Source organism: Amphiprion ocellaris, chromosome 11, assembly GCF_022539595.1.
Source record: "Amphiprion ocellaris isolate individual 3 ecotype Okinawa chromosome 11, ASM2253959v1, whole genome shotgun sequence".
NCBI classification, from domain to species: Eukaryota; Metazoa; Chordata; class Actinopteri; family Pomacentridae; genus Amphiprion; species Amphiprion ocellaris.
Window position 1 is genome coordinate 10563452 of NC_072776.1, and position 19129 is coordinate 10582580.

The following is a 19129-nucleotide window of genomic DNA, read 5'->3' on the forward strand; positions in this document are numbered from 1 at the left end:
AGAAACGCAAAAGAGGAGAGAATGAGGGAAACGGAGAGAGAGAGTTCTCACAGGATTAATATGTTCCAGATGGGACTAGAGATGAGAGGCAGTGGTATCTTAGTTGGACAGGCTTGGCTGCACTCCGTAGCTCACATAAAAACTCACTCGCACACTCTCAGACAGCTCCCTGTGTTGATAGCAGCTCTGGTCTGTCTGACAACCCAGAATATTGTCTGCACGGCTGGAGACTACCAGTAAAACACTGTTAGCTGGCTCTGGGAACGTAAACTACAGCAGGAAACCACAACAATTAGCCATTTAGTGAACTAAAAATGAGTGCACAAACATACACAAGAAAACTGCCCAACGAGTTTTCCTGCAAGTTGCTCTATCTCTATGCAGCCTGACGAAAGTATGCCCTTCTTTTGCTGCAACAATAGTTGCATCTTATGGATAGATTAAGGTCCACGTGTCCTTCTGTAAGTCAGATGATGTATCTGGGACAGTGTTACAGTCCTCAGAGGAACGCCTTTGTGTTTGGTGAAGAGGTTGGCTTGCTGCTCTGTTCCCTCTGCTCACACTATGACAATATTAGAAAATCCCACAGCTACAAACACAGTGCTTGCTCACAGTGCCAAACTTTATGACAAAGCAATGACACACTTGTTCCCTAGAGCCACAGCTCCTTTTGCAACATTTTTGTCTGAGTGTGCAAAAAGATTTGCCCATTTTCTATCGTATCTTCTGTAAAAACTGCCTTATAATCAGCCTTAAAAAGGCAGAAACTAAGGTTATTTTATGGAGTGGTAGCAAAGGACTACTAATCTTTCCTAAAAGTGGCAATTTAACTGTTTACACATGTGAGATCCAGTTAAGACACTAGTCTAAACACTAAGCCATGAAACAAAACATCTCCCAAGCAACTAGCTGTGTACATTTTAAGTTCTCTACTTGAAGCCCACATTTTCCTGTGTGAAAAGAACACAATTTCCAGAGTACAAACGAAAGAGCAAAAATCTAACTGGAGGGGGAAAAAAAAAATTCAAAAAACAGGAGGCAATTGCATAATTTAGATCCATAAATCTATAAAAAATAATAACAGCAAGCCCTCCCTTGCACCACTCTTCTTTACTACTCAGCCTTGACCTACTGTAACCGAATCTAAACCTCACCCTCCTCCAGACTCCCGTTATCAGATGACTGTATGCGTAACTCCCGTCATAACATAAAGAATAGAGGGGACAACAGAGACAGCCATTTCCTATTACCACATTTGATAACCAGCCACTCCCACCTCAAAGAATTCCTTTGAATCAGAGGGAGCAATCCTTAAACCACTGCTGCTTGATGCACAGTGCCATCTATGGATATGCAACTTGAAATGCATAGTGGGACATGAGCTTCTGCCACTGTAAACTGGGTATATTCTCGTTTGTGACCAAAATTCATGAGGCAGTTAAAGTAAATCCAAGCAAAATCCCACAGCTGAAAAAAGTTGGCTTTCTGATGAGCCGCAGGCAGAGTTTGTAGTATGTAGCAAAGAAACAAAGGTGATGATAGTGGTCTTTTAAAAGCACTACAATCAAAGGACTGCCTGTCCAGCACGTGAGATGTTACAGACTATTTGATTTGTGCAGATAGATAGGTTTTAAGCCTGTAGGAGACCGGTCCAGTGAAGCATCCACAAAACCAATCCAAGTCAGCCTTCTATTTGGCAGACAAAGCCAGAGAGTGTCCTGAAAACCTCCATTCATCTGTGGATGGTCAGGCACAACCTATTACCCAGGAGTCACATGGCTCCAATTAAAGTGGAACTACAGAGACAGAGACGGCTATATGTGAGACACACTTAGTTCAGGTAAATATCTTGGACGAAAAGCGAACTGCCTAATATGTTCCGTTGACTGTATTTCATCTAAAAACAACAGGGGGCACAGTTTGAGTAATCTAAACCATATGCTTAAGTTCAGATTCAGTTTACACAAACTGCCAAAAGGAACACTGGATCCACACATGAAATAACAAACATGTGGTTGGCTATCAGGGGTAATTTTAGGCCACATCTAAGGGCTGATAATATAAGGAAGAGGCAAAAGGTCTTTCAGCAGGACTCTGATGCCTGAGCATCACACAAGGTACAGAGGAGTTTCGTCTCCATTCAAAATCTCATATCAAGATTTAACAGGGTGCCATTACCGCTCTGCCCTTCTAGATGGAAGCACTGACGAATAAGCAATTGCAGTTTATAACAGGCATGAAAAGGTCACAGAAATGAAAGCGTCAGATATACGACCCTTGAAGGACAAGGAGAGAAAGGCAGAGATGACATACAGTCTAACTTTCATCACAGCTAGGATGCAATCTCAGGAATGTAAGCCCATTTGCACACATGTTAATTGGTACACAATATAAAATATTATGCGTAGGATATTCATTATAAATGTTTATTATCCAAACTGTAAAAGAAATATGAAGAAAATGATAATAAGGAAGAATGCAAGGATTTTTCCAGGGTGAGAAATCACCCAGCTATCAACTTGGTCACATCTCGACATTCAACCAGACAGAACAAATTAAAATGTATGAAGCCTCAGTATTCTGAATATAACCCATGCAGACTGGACAAAAGAAAAATATATCATTCTGACATCTTCCAAAAAGCAGGAAAAATGCATCGGATCAAGGAAAAGTTTGAAAAGTATACTGCAAAAGTCGTCCCTTTGAATCTGGTGAATCTGAGTACATCTTTCACCATTGGACCGTCTCTCCTTGGACCATTCTCAGTAGGTTCTCCTCACTGCTGGACAGAATCAGCCCACAAGCCTAGCCATTTCAGAGATGCTCTAACACAGTTATCTGGCCATGACGGCTTGGCCCTGATTAAAGTTGCTCTGCTCTAAACACATGCACCTTTTTCCCACATTCTTCTTACTGACTATGAACGAATTTCTCACGTGCAGTATTCTTAAAGATAATCAACATTAGTACCTTCATCTATGGGGGGTAACCTGGGGAATATATATTGTTGAAGGAATCCTTGATTAAGTGACGAATTTATATAACACTGTTAGTGGTTTGAGTTGCTCTGTTCTTGAGTCCTCAAGGCTCACGTATCAATCAGGCTCAAGTACCTCTTTGCTCAGCAATCCTCTGATAGCGCATATGCTGCAGCCTTTTCATTGTCAAATAAAATGTTTCTTTAGCCCACCTGAATTGCTCAAAAACGAACAAAAATTATCATCAACTAGAGACTCATTATGTTCAACTGCAAAGGATGAAATATCTAACTAATGCCAAACATACAAATAAAGACAATAAGAAAAAGAGTGATAGGTAAGACAGAGTAGTAGTCATGACCATGGTCATTCAGTCAAAGTACAGATATTTGTCCAAAAGCACATACGCTACACTACCTGCTCACTAACTCCACATTATTTTGATTAAAATATTCAGCTTCAGTGTACAGTAAATACATGTGGCAATGTGTATCCATGTAAATGCACAAATGGAAAGAAAAGCAGGTAAACAGACAGTATGGGAGGAGATGGGCGACAGAAGAAAAACAGAGAGGAAAAGGAATCTCTCTGGGGTAAAGCAGTTAGGCGAGCTGTGACTGCAGAGGACTCACCGGTATTCACTGGGAGACTCAGGAATCCGTAACCAGCAAGCTATCAGTCAGCAGACACATGCACACACACACACATACACATGCCAAGCAGTCGAATACCTATCACCAACAACTTACAATGTTCAGTCACTGCTAATGAAAGAGAGGATTGTTCATGGTTAGGAAGTGATCAAGGAGGTTTCCCAGCATTCTTCAAGATGGACTCTGACTTCTTCACATTTCAACTTATCAATGAGACAGTGTGTCCTCTTTGTGCAACCAAAACAGAATGAAACCAATCTCACAACTGCCGTCTTTATGCTCCAAAATGTTAAAATGTGTCCCACTCAAAAAAAGAAAAATTTCATATTCCGGCAAAAAGGTTATATGAAATTGGTATTCTGAATTGTGCATGACAAACTTGGTTATGGGCACTACTCATTCAGTGTCTGGAGTACCAAGTCTCATTAATAGTTATTGTAAAGAAGCTGTTCAACTCTGAATCTTAAACAGTGTAACTGGTAACTGAAAAATAGTCATCTCATTTACTGTGGGACAAGATAGCTGTGGCGAATTTTACATCTTTTCATCATTATAGTTACTAAACAGCTGACAAAGAATTGCAGGCAAGGTGCTTCATGAACTTTAATACAAATGCTATTTATGATTCATTCCCTATTCACAGCCTAACATATTGCCATTATCCTCTCTGGCTAATGTGATTTCTGTACTGCACCACAATGACAGACTGGTAATCTTTTTTGAGCACTACATGTTCAATAGTCTAATTTCACACATCCCTTTTCACAAGGTGGTTTAAAGTATGTTTTAGTCTCTGCTGAGCACATGACTCATACATTTTCAACAACTCAAGCAATGTAAAGTAAGCCAAGATTCTGCCTTTCCCCTCACCCATTTACAAACTATCTCTATGATACACCACTATATCATATGAGCATCCTAATTCCACTGAGTGGCTGAGGAAGCAGCACCAGTTTATTGAGCACTGGTCTCTGGGGCAGTAGGTGATTTGAGATTTCACTGCGGATGAGAAAGGGGTATCGCATGTGATAAGGAACCAAAGCTGGGGTGTAGTGAAGTGCGGTGGAGTGGAGAACTGGATAGCACTTTTCACTGGGTGCTCATCAGAGAACCTTTCAAAGGATCCCTGCAGCCTCACAAGGTCTTTTACTGCTCAGCTCTCAGAAAGGCATCAATATTCCCGTAGGGCTGCCTGGTTACTGTCAAAACCCCAGAGTTGACTTCAGGAGAGCTCACCTCAAAGGGGCTACAACTGGCTTTTAAGAGAGTTTCTACCCCCTTTGACAGCACTGCAAAATAAACTGTACTCGTGTTGAAGATGAATGATGTATCAACACTGTACACACCCGAATGATGTTTTCCTATTTGTTTTCAATAGTATTTGTGTTAAGCAGGAAAGGATGTGGGAAGAGTTAGTTTTAAAAGTTTCTGTCACGCTGCATCCCAAACAATAACCTTCCGTTAGAGGAAGTGGTTCTGACTAAAGCAGACAATGTCTTTGAACTTGCACAAGCTGCTAATGGCTGCTCTGCCACTCTGAGGTTTTAAAAAACTGTGCAAAGCTATAGAGAAATCCTGAAGTATTTCACTTAATTGCTTTTACCTACTGTCTGGAGCCTCTGAGATGTTTGTGGAGCAGGGGTTAATGACAACTTCAGAACATTTTTATGCAGCCTGTGGTGTTATTATCCTCTGCAGCTACAGCTAAAGTTACCTTCTTATCCAAAATCATGATCTCATAGAACACAGGGCATTTTACAAAATGGCTAAGGCATCATCCAAAATAGAAATGGACTGTACAGTGGCTCAAACAGTTCACCGCCACTAATAGACAGAAGTCAAGGTACTCCCAGCTGCTGCCACAAAACAGAGACAAAGAGGAGATGAGAAACAAAGAGGCCAGTGGGTCATTGGCTTATACACATATAAACAACAGGGCTAGGTCTGTCAAGCCAAAAGCTGTGGGATTGTAACAGATTGGACAGTAAAACAGGAGGAGTATAAGAGGGATTTTACCCAGCTAAATAACATCAGCAAGGTGACCTGGATGTCAGAAAAAAAAAGATTCTCCAAGCTTCTCTACAGAAGACAGAGAGATCATTTTAAAATAGCAAACCATGCTCTCTGGTGGTAGTGAGCAGATCTGCTAGGCTAATCGATAAATTAATCATCTCCTGAACCCACAAACGGCAGAAGCAAAAGGCAATTAACCTATTTTGATATACATAACAGCCTCCCAGAGAATGTTACCCTTGGACCACATTGCATATATAGCAATTAAAATGATACAGCCCATGATAGCAATAAATTAAGATGAATTGCTGTTTTATGATCCTTTGCAGGCTCATGCAGAAGCAAAGCATGGGGCTAACTACATAAAGGTCATCCATCTCCTGTAATAGCAGCATCAGTATCACCTCGGCTTCTACTGTCCTTCAGCCTCTCAGTGCAACCTCATTGCGACCAATAACTTATCAGCTATGCCTGACATACTCTTTAGTGCTGTTCACACCAAGTTGTCGCAAACTGCTGCAAATTCAACAGCATCATAAAGTCGCAACACACAACCCACTAAGCAGTGTAACATTAGAGACAGATGCTTTCAATACCACAATGGCACAATAACCTATTACAACCAGTGGAGGTCACTGTGGAGATACCCAGGAGACTTTCAAGATGTGGAGCGCAAGGAATTTTAAACTGTTGAAAAAGACATGAAAACCACATTTACTGTGTTGTCGACTATGCTTGATCCACTTAAGAAAAAGGCTCCTGAGTTTAGACAAGACCTTTGACCTGCATTGGGGGGGAGCAAAAAGAGTAGGGGCAAGTTAGGTAGATTGAGCAGTACACATTCAGCCCAAGGAGGGTCTTTAAGGGGCCTTGAAACAGACAGTAAAGTCTGGGTGCTGTTGAACACATGTCAGAGTGCTGTGTTTCATGGTTAAGCTCTGGGGTTAGCTGATCAAAGCTGTGGCACTCAACGCCACTAGACTCTGCGGCTCAGGCATCTGTCACACTCCTAATTAACTCAATGTTTCTCTGTTGTTCCCTGTGAAGTTTTCATGAAAAGAACAACCACCGAGTTGGGGCCTTCCAAACGGCAATAGATTATCCGACGTGTCAGGAAATGAAGCCCAGCCACAAAATGCATTCTGATTCTGTGAAACCACTTCCCCTCAAAGACATCAGTGATGGCTGCATGGGAAGGAGATCAAACAGATGTGTGAATGACTGCACAGAAGGAAGCGCTATATTTAATAAATGCAGGAACAATGATTTGAGGATGTAACCAAACAAGTTACCAGGACTAGTTGAAATGTTCAGAATATATGACTTAGGAGTCAAAAAACATTGTTCTTTTATTGGTTTTAAATATTCGCCTACGGCAACAAGCAGGATGTTTATTCCCGGAAGATGACTCTAAAGAGTAGTTGGTTAAGACAAGCTACTTGGAAAATTCATGAATATTCATGTGAGTGAAGCTTTCTAAACTTAGATGTAGTGTTGCCTTCTTTCCAGTGAATTGCTTGTAGAAATGCTTGCATAAAGGTATTGAATCATATGTCAACATACATTTCCAAAACACTCATCCTTTCTGAGAAAATGAATGGTCCCCACATCTTTATGCACTATGCAACCGCCTGCTCACTCTGATTTAATAAGACCAACCACAAAATCCAGCACCCTTGTGAACTTTACCCCATGTTTGTGTTGAATTGGTATCAATAATCCCAGCATTCCTGCAAAGAAATCATACAAAAATCAAACAAACTACAAGCACAGGCAATTTTGTTTCTAAAGAAACATCTGCATAGCATCAATGATCACAGATGTATCTAAATTCCATCCATTTCGAGGACAACATGCTTGTTTCAACACAGATACATCTTAAATTGAGTATACGATGTCACCTCTCTGGCTCAACAAGAAGAGAAAATGTTGATTTCCTCGCAGAGCTGAGACATTTCCTGCAGCATGTGTTTATTAACTGGAAGTGTGAACTCTCCCCCAGCGGCTTTTCACAGTTACCTGCAAGGACAGTGGACGAGAGCCTATAGACCCTCCCCCAATGCTCTCTCACTGGTGGTCCTCCATGACACCCTATCTTGTCAGTCCATTTTTTTCCCTTTTCCATGCCTCAGAGCACCCCAAGAGGGAATACGCTTTTAATGAGTGTTTCCCTTCCCCTGTCCCCAGGGCCCTTTTCACCTTCACAAACCGTCTCTTCTCTCTTCGTCTCTCTCTCTCTCCCTCTCTTCATGTCTGTAAATGCACATTTCATCGATGCTTTAATTGGTGGATTTAAGAGAGCCTTTGCAAATGATTGTATCACCTAAGAAAAATGAATAGATTTAACTTCAGTGGCAGCTGAGCAAACAAAACTCTACTTGGCGATTATAAACTGTTGGTCTACTGCTTAACGGTTTTCTTTTTACAAGTGAACATATTTGCAACTGTGTTTCCACTTTCCATTTAACATTTGCATAAGGCACTGGCTAACAATTTCAGGCCTAGAATTCCAATGTTTGGTTTTGAATTATGCAATGAAAATTGCAGAAACTGTGCATAAAAATCAGGTAGGACAGTCAAAACACAACAGCAAACACATTCCCATCCTAAAAACAGCAATGAAATGCAACAACATAGTCCTAAATTTTCAGCTAAACAACAAAATGACAATTACCGAACAGAGATGTGATCTTCAATAGCACAGGTTTGTATAAGAATCAGACCATAGTATCAACTTCCCATTAACTCATCTTTACACAAAGCAGATCAAAGCTGTAACCAAACTAAACAATGGCTTGATAGTCCACAGATGAGTGCCACATGTGAGAGGGGCCACATTGACCACTTAAAGGATTTCTCTCCTCTTTGCCAAGTCTCTAGAATACAAAGATTCAGGTTGAAACAAGTTCAGCTACAAAGGTATTCTTTGCTTTGAAGCACCCCACAGCTGCTGACAAACATGTTCTCAACAAGGTGGATAGAAGAAGTCTGGGAGGACTTAGATCAAGTGTAAACACACGTCTATTACCAGCCAGTAAAGTGTAAACACACAGTTGCAGAGATCTCTTCTTCGACACAAAGTGATCAAATACAGGGGGGACGTGACAAAAACAATCCTTTGTAAGCAGACGGAGCTCACAGTCGAACTGGTGGGATCCAGAATGGTCCAGCTGTCGTTATTTTACAACTGTTCCATATAGTGTGACATTTATTTTTCCAAAAAGTGACAATTACTCAGAATTGTTTGACATGTTTCAAAGAGCAATAAGATAAAAGCTGCACAGCAGAGTTTTACAGCTGAGAGAACCTGTCATTCCTGGAGGGCTGTCAGATGTTCAGCAATTATGCAAAGGCACCTGAAGGAAGACCAGAGCGTTTGCTTTTACAGGAGGCCCATTGAGACAAATGAAGCCTCCATTATGTGACTGAATTAGTTTTCAAAAAATAAAAAGAAGAGAAATAAACCAAATCCTTGCAGCACATTTAGCTCTTCTGTTTTAATACTTGGCATGTGGTAGATAAAAAATTTGTTATTACTTTGGATGTCTTGCTATATAATAAAAGATTAGAAAACCGGACATTTTCAATGCAAACTGATTTTCTTCCTGTTTTTCTAACAATGACGGTACATTACAAGATCATAATTGGCAGAAAAAAAAACATTTTAAAGTTATGTAAAATATAACCTGTCATCTTTGAAATTTGATGATTAAGCCAATACAATATTCAGACTAAAAACAGTTGAAATGATAAGCAGTAAACACCATAAGAGGTTTGAAAGAAAATGTCTAAGAACAACATGAGGAAAGTTACTGAAGGTTACCTGGTGATCTCTTGTTAGGGCGTAAGGGCATCATGTAGGACTGCTGTGGCAGCAGAGGCGAGGAGGGGAGAGACATGGACACTCCCTTAGCGAGGCTTAACCTGAAAACATCATCCTGGGCATTAGGGAGGCCGCTGCCAGGCCCCTGGGGCTGGGGGTTTCCCTCAGGTGGGAATCTTCTTTGGGCACTATGGCAGTGAACATCACCTGTTGAGGAGAAGCACAGACTTGTTATCACTTTGACAAATACCTGAGAAATTATCAACAGCTAGAAGGAACAAAGAATGAAGTAATCTAGGCAGATACCTTACAAAGAACAAAACAAACACCTAATGTAGGATTATATATCATTATTTCCAATGTGTGTTACATTATTGTACTGCACACTTGCTAGCATTATGTGTAAGTGCAGAATACTGATTAGGACTTAAAATGGAAATAAAAACAGAAATTCACACCCGCCTTTTACCTGTGGTTTGGAGTTGAGAAAAAAACATATGAATTATTACCTTGCTTTCTTAACCAGTTTATTTCACACCGGACATGTAGTGCGAAAGGTGTTTCTAGCTTAACAATGCAATTTTCAGGTCATCACCTGAGTTTTCACAGATTTCACACAATATCATACAGCTTTTTACAACCATATAGTTTCAAAGTATTCAGTTAATGGTTATGTAACCTTGTTACACAGCCAGGTCCCACAGGCTTGCAGAGAAATCAGCTTATCAAGCAGGACTAAAAATGTATTTCAGTAAACAGCGGAGAGGTCCCTGACTGACATTCTCTGGAATTACATGAACAACGAAACTAAAATATTAAACACGCATCTACATTTTCAGAGATTCAAATCTTGTAAGCATGTGACTTAAGACAACTTGAATTACAATGCTACACTCACTTACTCCACTCTAAGAACTGATGGCAGTGGAAAAGTTTATTTAAGTTGTCAGTTTGTGTTGGAAAATAAATCAAATAATAATGCACCTTCCAGATCAGGTCCCTCTCAGTCCCAGCAGTCCATTACAAAGCCTGCATTACCAATTCAACTGTCAATCTCTCACTTCATTTTACCCTCACTCGTAAAAAAGACCACGAAAAATACTTTAACTCCTGCATCTGGGGCTGCAATTTATATCACAGAGGGAGAAAGACATTGCATTCCAGTAAACAACCACAGGTTCAGACTTGGAGGTGGGGATTCTCATCCTACCCAGTTTTCACTCAGCTGCAAACTAACAGCCATCATCTGCAAAGGGCAGAGAGGACATTCAGAGGTCTCAAAACCAGACCCGTGTATCTATAAAGAGTACCGTACTTTCCAGACTATAAACCGCTACTTTTTTCACACGCTCTGAACCCTGCGGCTTATACAACGATGCAGCTAATGTATAGATTTTTACGGGTGAGCTTCAAGCCGTCAATACATTTAGCCTCGTCACACCAGAATGAAATTACCGAACAGGTCACAGTGGACCAATGAAACTGTTTGAATTAAATCAAACGCGCTCACACTAAATTCTTCTAATCAGTCATTTTGCGCTTCATGCACACACCCTCATCAAGGAAAACACACAAAGAAATGCATGTGATGCAGTTTTTAAGTTAAAGGTAATCAATCTGCTTTTCGAAGAAGGAAATAGAGCTCCTGCACGTAAACTTGGCATCAATGAATCGATGGTGAGACGTTGGAGTCGGCAGCATGAACTGACTCAATACGTGTTACTGCTGTGTTACAGGCACTATTCAGAAAAAGGCATTTATTTAATTAAAAGTTTTTAAAAAATCTTTCTGTGTAAATATCTCATGTTACAACGTGGACACCTGCGGCTTATAGTCAGGTGCAGCTTATATATGTACAAAACTGTTTTCTTTTTAAATTTACTGAGTGCGGCTTATATTCAGGTGTGCTCAATAGTCCGGAAATTACGGTAAAACTGAGAAAGTATTTGGCTTCCGCCTGAAAGTACACAATAGTTATAGGAGGACTGAATGTGCTGGTACCAGTGGCCACCCTTCCCCTAATTCATGCAGTACCCTCAACAAGACTCAGGAAGAACGTGATCCTAAACCTTCTCCAAGTCTGAAACACATGGGAAAACTCCCAGGACACTCCCAGTAAACTTGCAGGGCTGAAGTGTTGTTCCACTGTTCCACAAACAGAGCAGATCCTGCAATGCTTCTCTTACATCTGGAATCAGCTGCAGCCTCTTTGCCAGCCCCCTAGCATACGCCTTCAATAGGAGGGTCAGTAATACCCCAACACCTTCCAGTCGCCCCATATTTGAAAAATGGAACCCCCATTTCAGGCTATAAGCACTCTGTCCTATTTGCATACAATACTAACATGGCTTTTAAGTCTCAACAATGTCCAGAGCCTTCAGGATTTCAGGACAAATTTTGTTCAAACCCAGTGTCTTGCAACTGAAAGTAAGTAATTCAGTGAATTAATTACTTCAATAAATTGGGGACATTAAGAAAAACAGACACAACTGTTGGTATTAATGAAATCAATTATATACTACTAAATACCTGCCAGAAAAATACATAAAAGACAAGCCTCCTCATAGGTGGCTGGGGAAATAAATAAGGAAGACTGGTTGAGGTGAAAAAACATCAAACAGACCTGTATCTGGGAAAACAAGCCCATATAATGTGTATTTAAACCAGGGGTCATGGATATGTGAACATTTCTCATGCCTCTGGGACATATAAGAAGGACATCCAAGTTAGTAAAGCAAATAAGACTGTGTCAATGACCACAGAGTTGAGATAATACGTAATTCACTAACCACACTGGCTATCTTGCTGGTATATCATGAGGAAAAAATGTGATTTTGAGAGGTGTCTTCTCCCTTCTTACCCCATAGGGCATCTAAAATTTGGAAAACAAGCACCTCTACTCACTGGGCTCATAAATATTTAAGCTGTTTATTTTTAAGATTACCGGATAAAAAACGTGTGTAAATCACTGACATCCCTCACTTTGCTGAGGAGTCTGTTTGTGAGACAGCCGGTGTCACTGTCAGTTGTCTCCAAAGCTGCCTGACTGTTGTTTGAGTTGAGCATCTCTGTCGTGAGGCTATTTAAAATTTGTAAAACTGGAAGCAGAAGCTAGTGGTGCTGTAGTTAGGATGCTGACACAAATAACCCATCACGGTGAGCAAATAAGGGACATCAAGGCTGAAGAAAAGGACAATATATCAGTGAGAATTTGTGGTGACGTTATAAGGATGTAGAGATTCAGGTTTTACAGTTTTGTCTGTGAATGTCATTTTTTAAAACTACTGTAAAAAATATGAGTTGCTGTAAAAATTGTGCATGTATACATCTCCTTTGGTCAAACATACTTTAATCACTGAGAGCTTGGTTCACAACAGTTTGAAGTAGTTTCATAAAATAAAACCTCCCAAGGTTATGGCTTGCAGGAGAAAAAAATCTTTTGTACTCGTACCAGAGTTCAATAGCCTAATACACCATCATAGGTCCTGACAACAGCTTTGCCTGACTAAGCTCCAAAACTAATCACTAAAACATAAGCCTTACAGCAAGTTTACAGCTGTACATGACATTCACACTTCTATCTAATCTTGATGGAAGTGGGGGTATGGACACGTTTTTTGTTATCCTTTGTAAAAAGACCACAACCGTAATATAATCTTCAAGAATTTAAAATAGAAAAACCTGTAAAGCTGGTTGTGGTGGTGTGCAATGCAATCCTGTTGTCCAGACACTGCTGGCATGCAATATAATTCAGTTTACGATGTCCCTGTTCTCTCCACTGCTATCAAATTAACATCTAGGGCAAGAGATTTCCTAAATTTTTCCATCTCACTTATCAAAATACAGGTATTAGCGACACTCACAAAAGCAGTTCCCTCCAGTCTCTACATGTGGCTTAGCTCAGGAGTTACAAATGACTTTACCTGGCTACTAGCTTGTTCTCTAGATTGAAAAAACAGGTTTTGCTTTGCTAAAAAATTATTCTGCATGGAAAGACCATTCTAGCTGTGGAGCAGACTGACAGCAAAGTAATCTATTCTGCAGAGTCAAAGTTGCCCAGTCATCATGGCCACAAATTAAAATGTATGAATTATCAACCTCAAGATAACATATAATACCTAACTAGTAATGGAGACCATACGTCAGTAGACCCAGCTAAATCATAACTGCAGATGTGGTGAACCACAGTAATGACAATTAGCTTCGGTTCTGTTTTGAGGACTTCAGCAAATTAGCACAGACTCCTGTCTGCAGCCCGAGGTTTGCAGAAATCACTGAAGACTCAAATGCAAAAGGCAAGCTGCTATTAGCACCCTAGGTCTCTCTTTGGGGAAATGAGTGTTGTTGGACTGCTGGGCTAATCAGGAACAGAGACCCCATTTCTCCATGCCTCTGCCTCACTAGAGGGGACACAAAGCTGTCCTGTGTTTTAAAACGTTTCTAAAGAAGAAGAATGCCAGACACAGGAAGCAGAAGGTTGCAATGACACCTCTGCATGCCTGCAGACGTGGAAAAACCTGTGAATGATCCAAAGATCACTCAGCAAAGGCCAGGACCTGCTGTCACCTTGTCCCGAGTGGGGTGTGTGTGTGTGTGTGTGTGTGTGTGTGTGTGTGTGTGTGTGTGTGTGTGTGTGTGTGTGTGTGTGTGTGTGTGTGTGTGTGTGTGTGTGTGTAATAGTGGGTTACATATGCAAATAGGAATGAAATGATACAGGGACTCCAAGTCAGTTTCTCTCAGTGGGGAGCATTAAGTAAACCACATGACAAAGGTTAATCCTAGCATTTCAACTGCTCATCCTACATCATTAATGTTTCCCGTATGTGTGACGGTGGGGGAGTTATTACTAAATGAATCTCCCTGGCTGTCCAAGGGTTAAGGCACTGACCATAAACTCTACATCACCAGATTGTATCAGTTGCAGATCTTTATTGTGTGTCCTTGCTTATCTTTCCTTTTCGTTATTTCCTTATATGTCCCAACTGTAATGCTAAAGTCAAGCATAAAATGCTTTGTAAATGTCTTTTAACGATTCATTAACAGTATCATTAACATAAACGGCATCTTTACAAAGTGATTGATTATGACAATATCCCTGTGTGGCGTTTCTAAAGAATTTAACTACAGATCAAAAATTGGGAGAAAAAAAAAATATTTCTGAAAATGGGACCCTTCTGCCTTCTTAAAATTAGTTTTCATTGGCTCCTGTGACAGTACTTTGGTTTTTACCTGGCAAAGTGCTGCAACAAATACAGTTAAGACTTCATAATGAATAAGGTTTACCTTTGATTCTGTGTTGGGTGATTAAAACTGGTACTGTGTAACACACACAGCCCTTTGTAGGGGGATTCTGACAAAAGCTACACTGGCTATACAGTAAAAGTTGCCTGCTAACTGTTCACTTGCTGAAGTCACAGCAGGTCGTGGCCGATACAGGTTTCAGCCATATTGCATGTTAAAGAGATTATGACAACGTTGTAATTTTGGTAGTTGGTTCTGAAAACAAGAGGCACCACATAAAAGCTTGTCATCCAAGTGCTGGTGAATAGGCAGCCGTGTGTCATGGTGACTGCGCTGCCATCTGACCGATACTATATAACGCAGAGGGACACAAGGACAGAAACTCGCCAGTGCTATTTCAGTTACTTTCCAAAACCCTGGTTGGGGCAAGGCCTGCAATTTCAGCCCCTGCTGTGGTCGAGGAAATCAGCCCTTTCTAATTATACAGTGCTGTCCCAGGATGATGTAAAAATGATTGCAGTCCCATGCATGCTCTTTCCTCCTCATCAAAGTGAAGGTCCAGTGCCCACGAGGACATGCCCAACCCATAAAAAGAGTTCAATATTATTTCAAGACACTGATTCAGAAAAATATATTAAAGCACAAATCAATTATTTGACCAGGTCAAAGTGAGTCAATCATAAATGCGTATTCCAACCAATGCTCTGTCTTGCTGTCTCCTATATTTGCAGCAAGGCCATGCAAATAGACAAACAATACTTCTTATTTTGACTTCACAACAGAGAAATGTAAAACCTACCTAAATGCATGCTGATCAGGGCATCGTTTTTGTTTGATAATTAATTGTATGCCTCCTTGTATCTCTTGCAATCTGACTGCAATGTGTGGTGAATTACAGTCAAACTGATCATCTGCAATATATAAAAACGAGCAAAATAAATCCAGTTTCTTCTAATGCATGGCCTCAGTGTCCTATTTTTCCCATACAAGCCTACTAGGCACTGGTCACACAGCTAAATTGTTTGAAATGTCTTTGATGGGAATAAATCTGGATAGTGTCTTTCTCCTCTCATGTAAATCTGTACCATGGAATGTGATCTGTCACTCCTTGTGAAGGAACAGCCCCCCTGACAGATACAGGCACTCTCCATTGTCCAACAGAGGTATATCACATGGCTTCATGCCAGATATACAAAACTAAAAAAAAAAACAAAACAAAAAAAAAGACACTATAATGCAGCAGCTCTGTTCTAAACACACTTGTGTGTCACCGCGGTGGTTTCAAAAGAAATAAAAATGGTCCACAAATCGTCCACAACAAAACAAGAATTACCACAAGTCAAATTGGTACCCAATTACACTGGCCAGCTACACATTAAAACCCTGTACCAAATATTGTGTAGGACCCTGCTATGCCTGCAAAACAGCTGTGACCCATCAAGGTGTGCACTCCACAACAATTCTGAAGGTTTCCTTTAGTGTCAAGAACCAAGATGTAAACAGTAGGACCTTGAAGTCCTGCAAGCTGAGGTGGGGCCTCCCTAAGTTGGACATATTTTTCCAGTAGATCCTACAGATGTTCAATCTAATTGAGATCTGGGTAATTTGGAGGTCAAGTCAGCACTTTGAACTCTTCGTCATGTTACTCAAACCATTCCTGAGCAATTTGCGAAGTGTAGCAGCGAGCATTGTTCTGATTAAATGAGCCCATTGCCATCAGCGAACATTGTTGCTGTGCTGCATGGTTTGTAACCACGTTAAGGTAGGCATTAGGTTTCAAAGCAACATTCAAAAAAAAAGCAACAATATCTAAGGTTTTCCAGCAGAACATTGGCCAGAGCATCACACTGCCTCCACTAGCTTGTTTGCTTTCTTTCCACAGTGCCACTTGCTGCCATCTCTTTCCCAGCTAAATGACACACACAAACCCAGCACACGTTGTACAACAGAACATGCTCCATGGTCCAATCCTGACACTCACATGCTTACTGTAGGTGCTTTCAGCAGCAGACACCAGTTAGCATGGTGCCTCTTAACTCCTGCAAGCTGGAATACACTGTGTTCTGATATTTTTCCCCCATAGCCAGTATTAAAGTTTTCAGCAACAAATGGAACAAAACTGTTAAAATGTGCTCTTATTGAGCAAACTGCATGTGAATACCCAACCAGATGAACAGAAAATTAATTTATAAATTACATTACAACTGTAGGAAATTAAAGTTTAATTTTCCCTCCTCACTGCCCTTATATTTTTTTTCTAACCTGAAAAAGACATCTCTTGACATATTCCTCTCATTTTCTCTCAGTTGCCATCAGATTGAACCCAATTATTCTGACGGTATCTGACTGCTAGCTCCATCTGACTGACCACATGGTGTGAATGCATGGCCCATGTATGCAGAGCTCCATCTGATGGGTCAATGTTCCCTGGTGAGTGTGAATGCATGACTCATGTAAATCCTAAGGCCTGTTAAAGCTGGCATTGGGAAGACTATGCAATGTAGCAAGGTCTCGAAAATCAAGATTTATGCAACAGACAGAATACCTGATTTAGGAGGGAAGAACAGTGGTGTGTCTCTGAGCTTACCCTGTGTCTGCAGCATTCATTTCAAACCACCTTGACTGATACAAAGAAAAGTGTTTACAGTGTAAATTATATTGGCAGAAGCCAGTATTGGCTGTTTAGACAATATGATGCCGTTCTGTTTTCTCTCCATACACATATACTGCACACATACACAAACAAATATTAGCTTCTCACTAGTTAATTTTATGGCCTACAGAGAAAATGAAGAAAGACTATAATGAATGCAGATTCTTTCAGTCAACACACAAAGCACGATGACCGTAGGACAATCCACCAAAGAGGAGAATTCTTTCGCTAGACTGAGTGCCAATGTGGATTCCCTGTGTACTTCCGAGACCAGGGTGACAGTCTCACAAAAGCTGTCATGGTTAACACACAGAAACCCACAGGGAGGCGAAAGAGCCAGACAACAAAGAATACAGAGTGGGGGAGGGTCTTCGGTATAAGTCATCTATAATGTTGAAGGACAAATTAGATATAATATGTTAATAATATGCAAATCTTCCCGATTCAAAACTCGAAAAATTTTGACACAAAAATTACTTGCTAAAGCAAAGCCATGCTAAGCCACATAATCTGTGAAAAACTATGGAAGCATCACTGCTTTTCCCATGAGGCCATCCTAATTTCGGACTACTTTACTCAGCCAGTGGTAGTCATAGAAACAGTCAAAATACTGCATATTAGCCTGACTAAAGACTGTAAAACACAGAACGATGTAAGTGATAAATAACAAAGCAAACGACTGTGTTAGTACATGTTGTTCTCACTTGTTTCACTTCCATCCACTCTGATTTCTGGTGTAGAAGAAAGCACATAGGAAATAAATTGCAACCAATGTGACACTTTTTCTGTGCAGCAGTTTCATTTACTTTTCTTTGCATTATTATTAATTATATATTAAATCTATTTTTAAAATGCTGTACGTGCATTTATCTCAACTATTCAGAAAGCAACATTTAGTTCTGTATGGAATTTTATCAGTTTGGTACATCCTGTTAGCCAAAAGATTACTGTGAGAGTGTAATTTATGTAATGTAACTACAATATCCCAGAACAAAAACTTGAGAAAACAAGGGAAAATCAGAATGTTTTGGCAGTGCGCATTTGTCAGCTACGGCATGGGTGATACTAGGGTCAGCCACATTAGCAAAGCTCATGCAGGGTTTTCTTAAACCATGTCAAAGCAATAGCTAATCCTATCTGGATGTTTATCAGTGTAGATATGCAACCATACTGACAGATTTAAGCATATGGTCTGTGCTACAGTACTGCTGCAGTGTGCATCCACGTATGCATTTCAGTCTGTCTCTTGTGCCTGCCTTGTACAATGAAGTCCAAGGAGCACTTGTTTAGGAATTAAATGCATTGCGATCACCACTAATTAATGGACTTGCAGGCCGACAAAGAGCTACCAAACAGTGACTGTCCATGACCCAATTCCCAGTCAAAGCCTTACACTGCATTACTGATGAATGTCTTATTTTTTCTTACTTATGATATGCCATCATTTCAATGCCTTAACTCAAACATGAAGAGCAGCATTTAATGTTAAGACTTTTCAAAAAAAAAATTTAAAAACATTTCGGGGGTTATTTGCTTTTTCTGTTGCACCGGAAAACTACTGAACCGTGACCCCAAAACCTAGGTACACACCAAACTGAGAATTTTGCTTGAACTGTTAAGAAACTGCCAACATCTCTCCTGTTTTCTACTAACAAATTTTAATTTTGCATTTAATAATAAAATTACACAAACTTTCCAGTTAGCTAGAGACATTGTATTTCTGGTTCCAAAGAATTAATCATCTATGCTGGTGGTCCCTGAGGAGAGT

General features: G+C 40.3%; 1 protein-coding gene across 3 annotated transcripts in view; it reads right to left on the reverse strand.

Annotated features, from left to right (window-relative positions):
• tanc1b (tetratricopeptide repeat, ankyrin repeat and coiled-coil containing 1b) overlaps positions 1–19129 on the reverse strand; it is a 105529-nt gene that overhangs the window by 61374 nt on the left and 25026 nt on the right. For all 3 annotated transcript variants that reach the window (XM_055014916.1, XM_055014914.1, XM_055014915.1), the window contains exon 3: positions 9468–9674. In XM_055014916.1, the coding sequence (XP_054870891.1) occupies positions 9468–9674 (207 nt within the window). The remainder of the gene's footprint in view (positions 1–9467; positions 9675–19129) is intronic.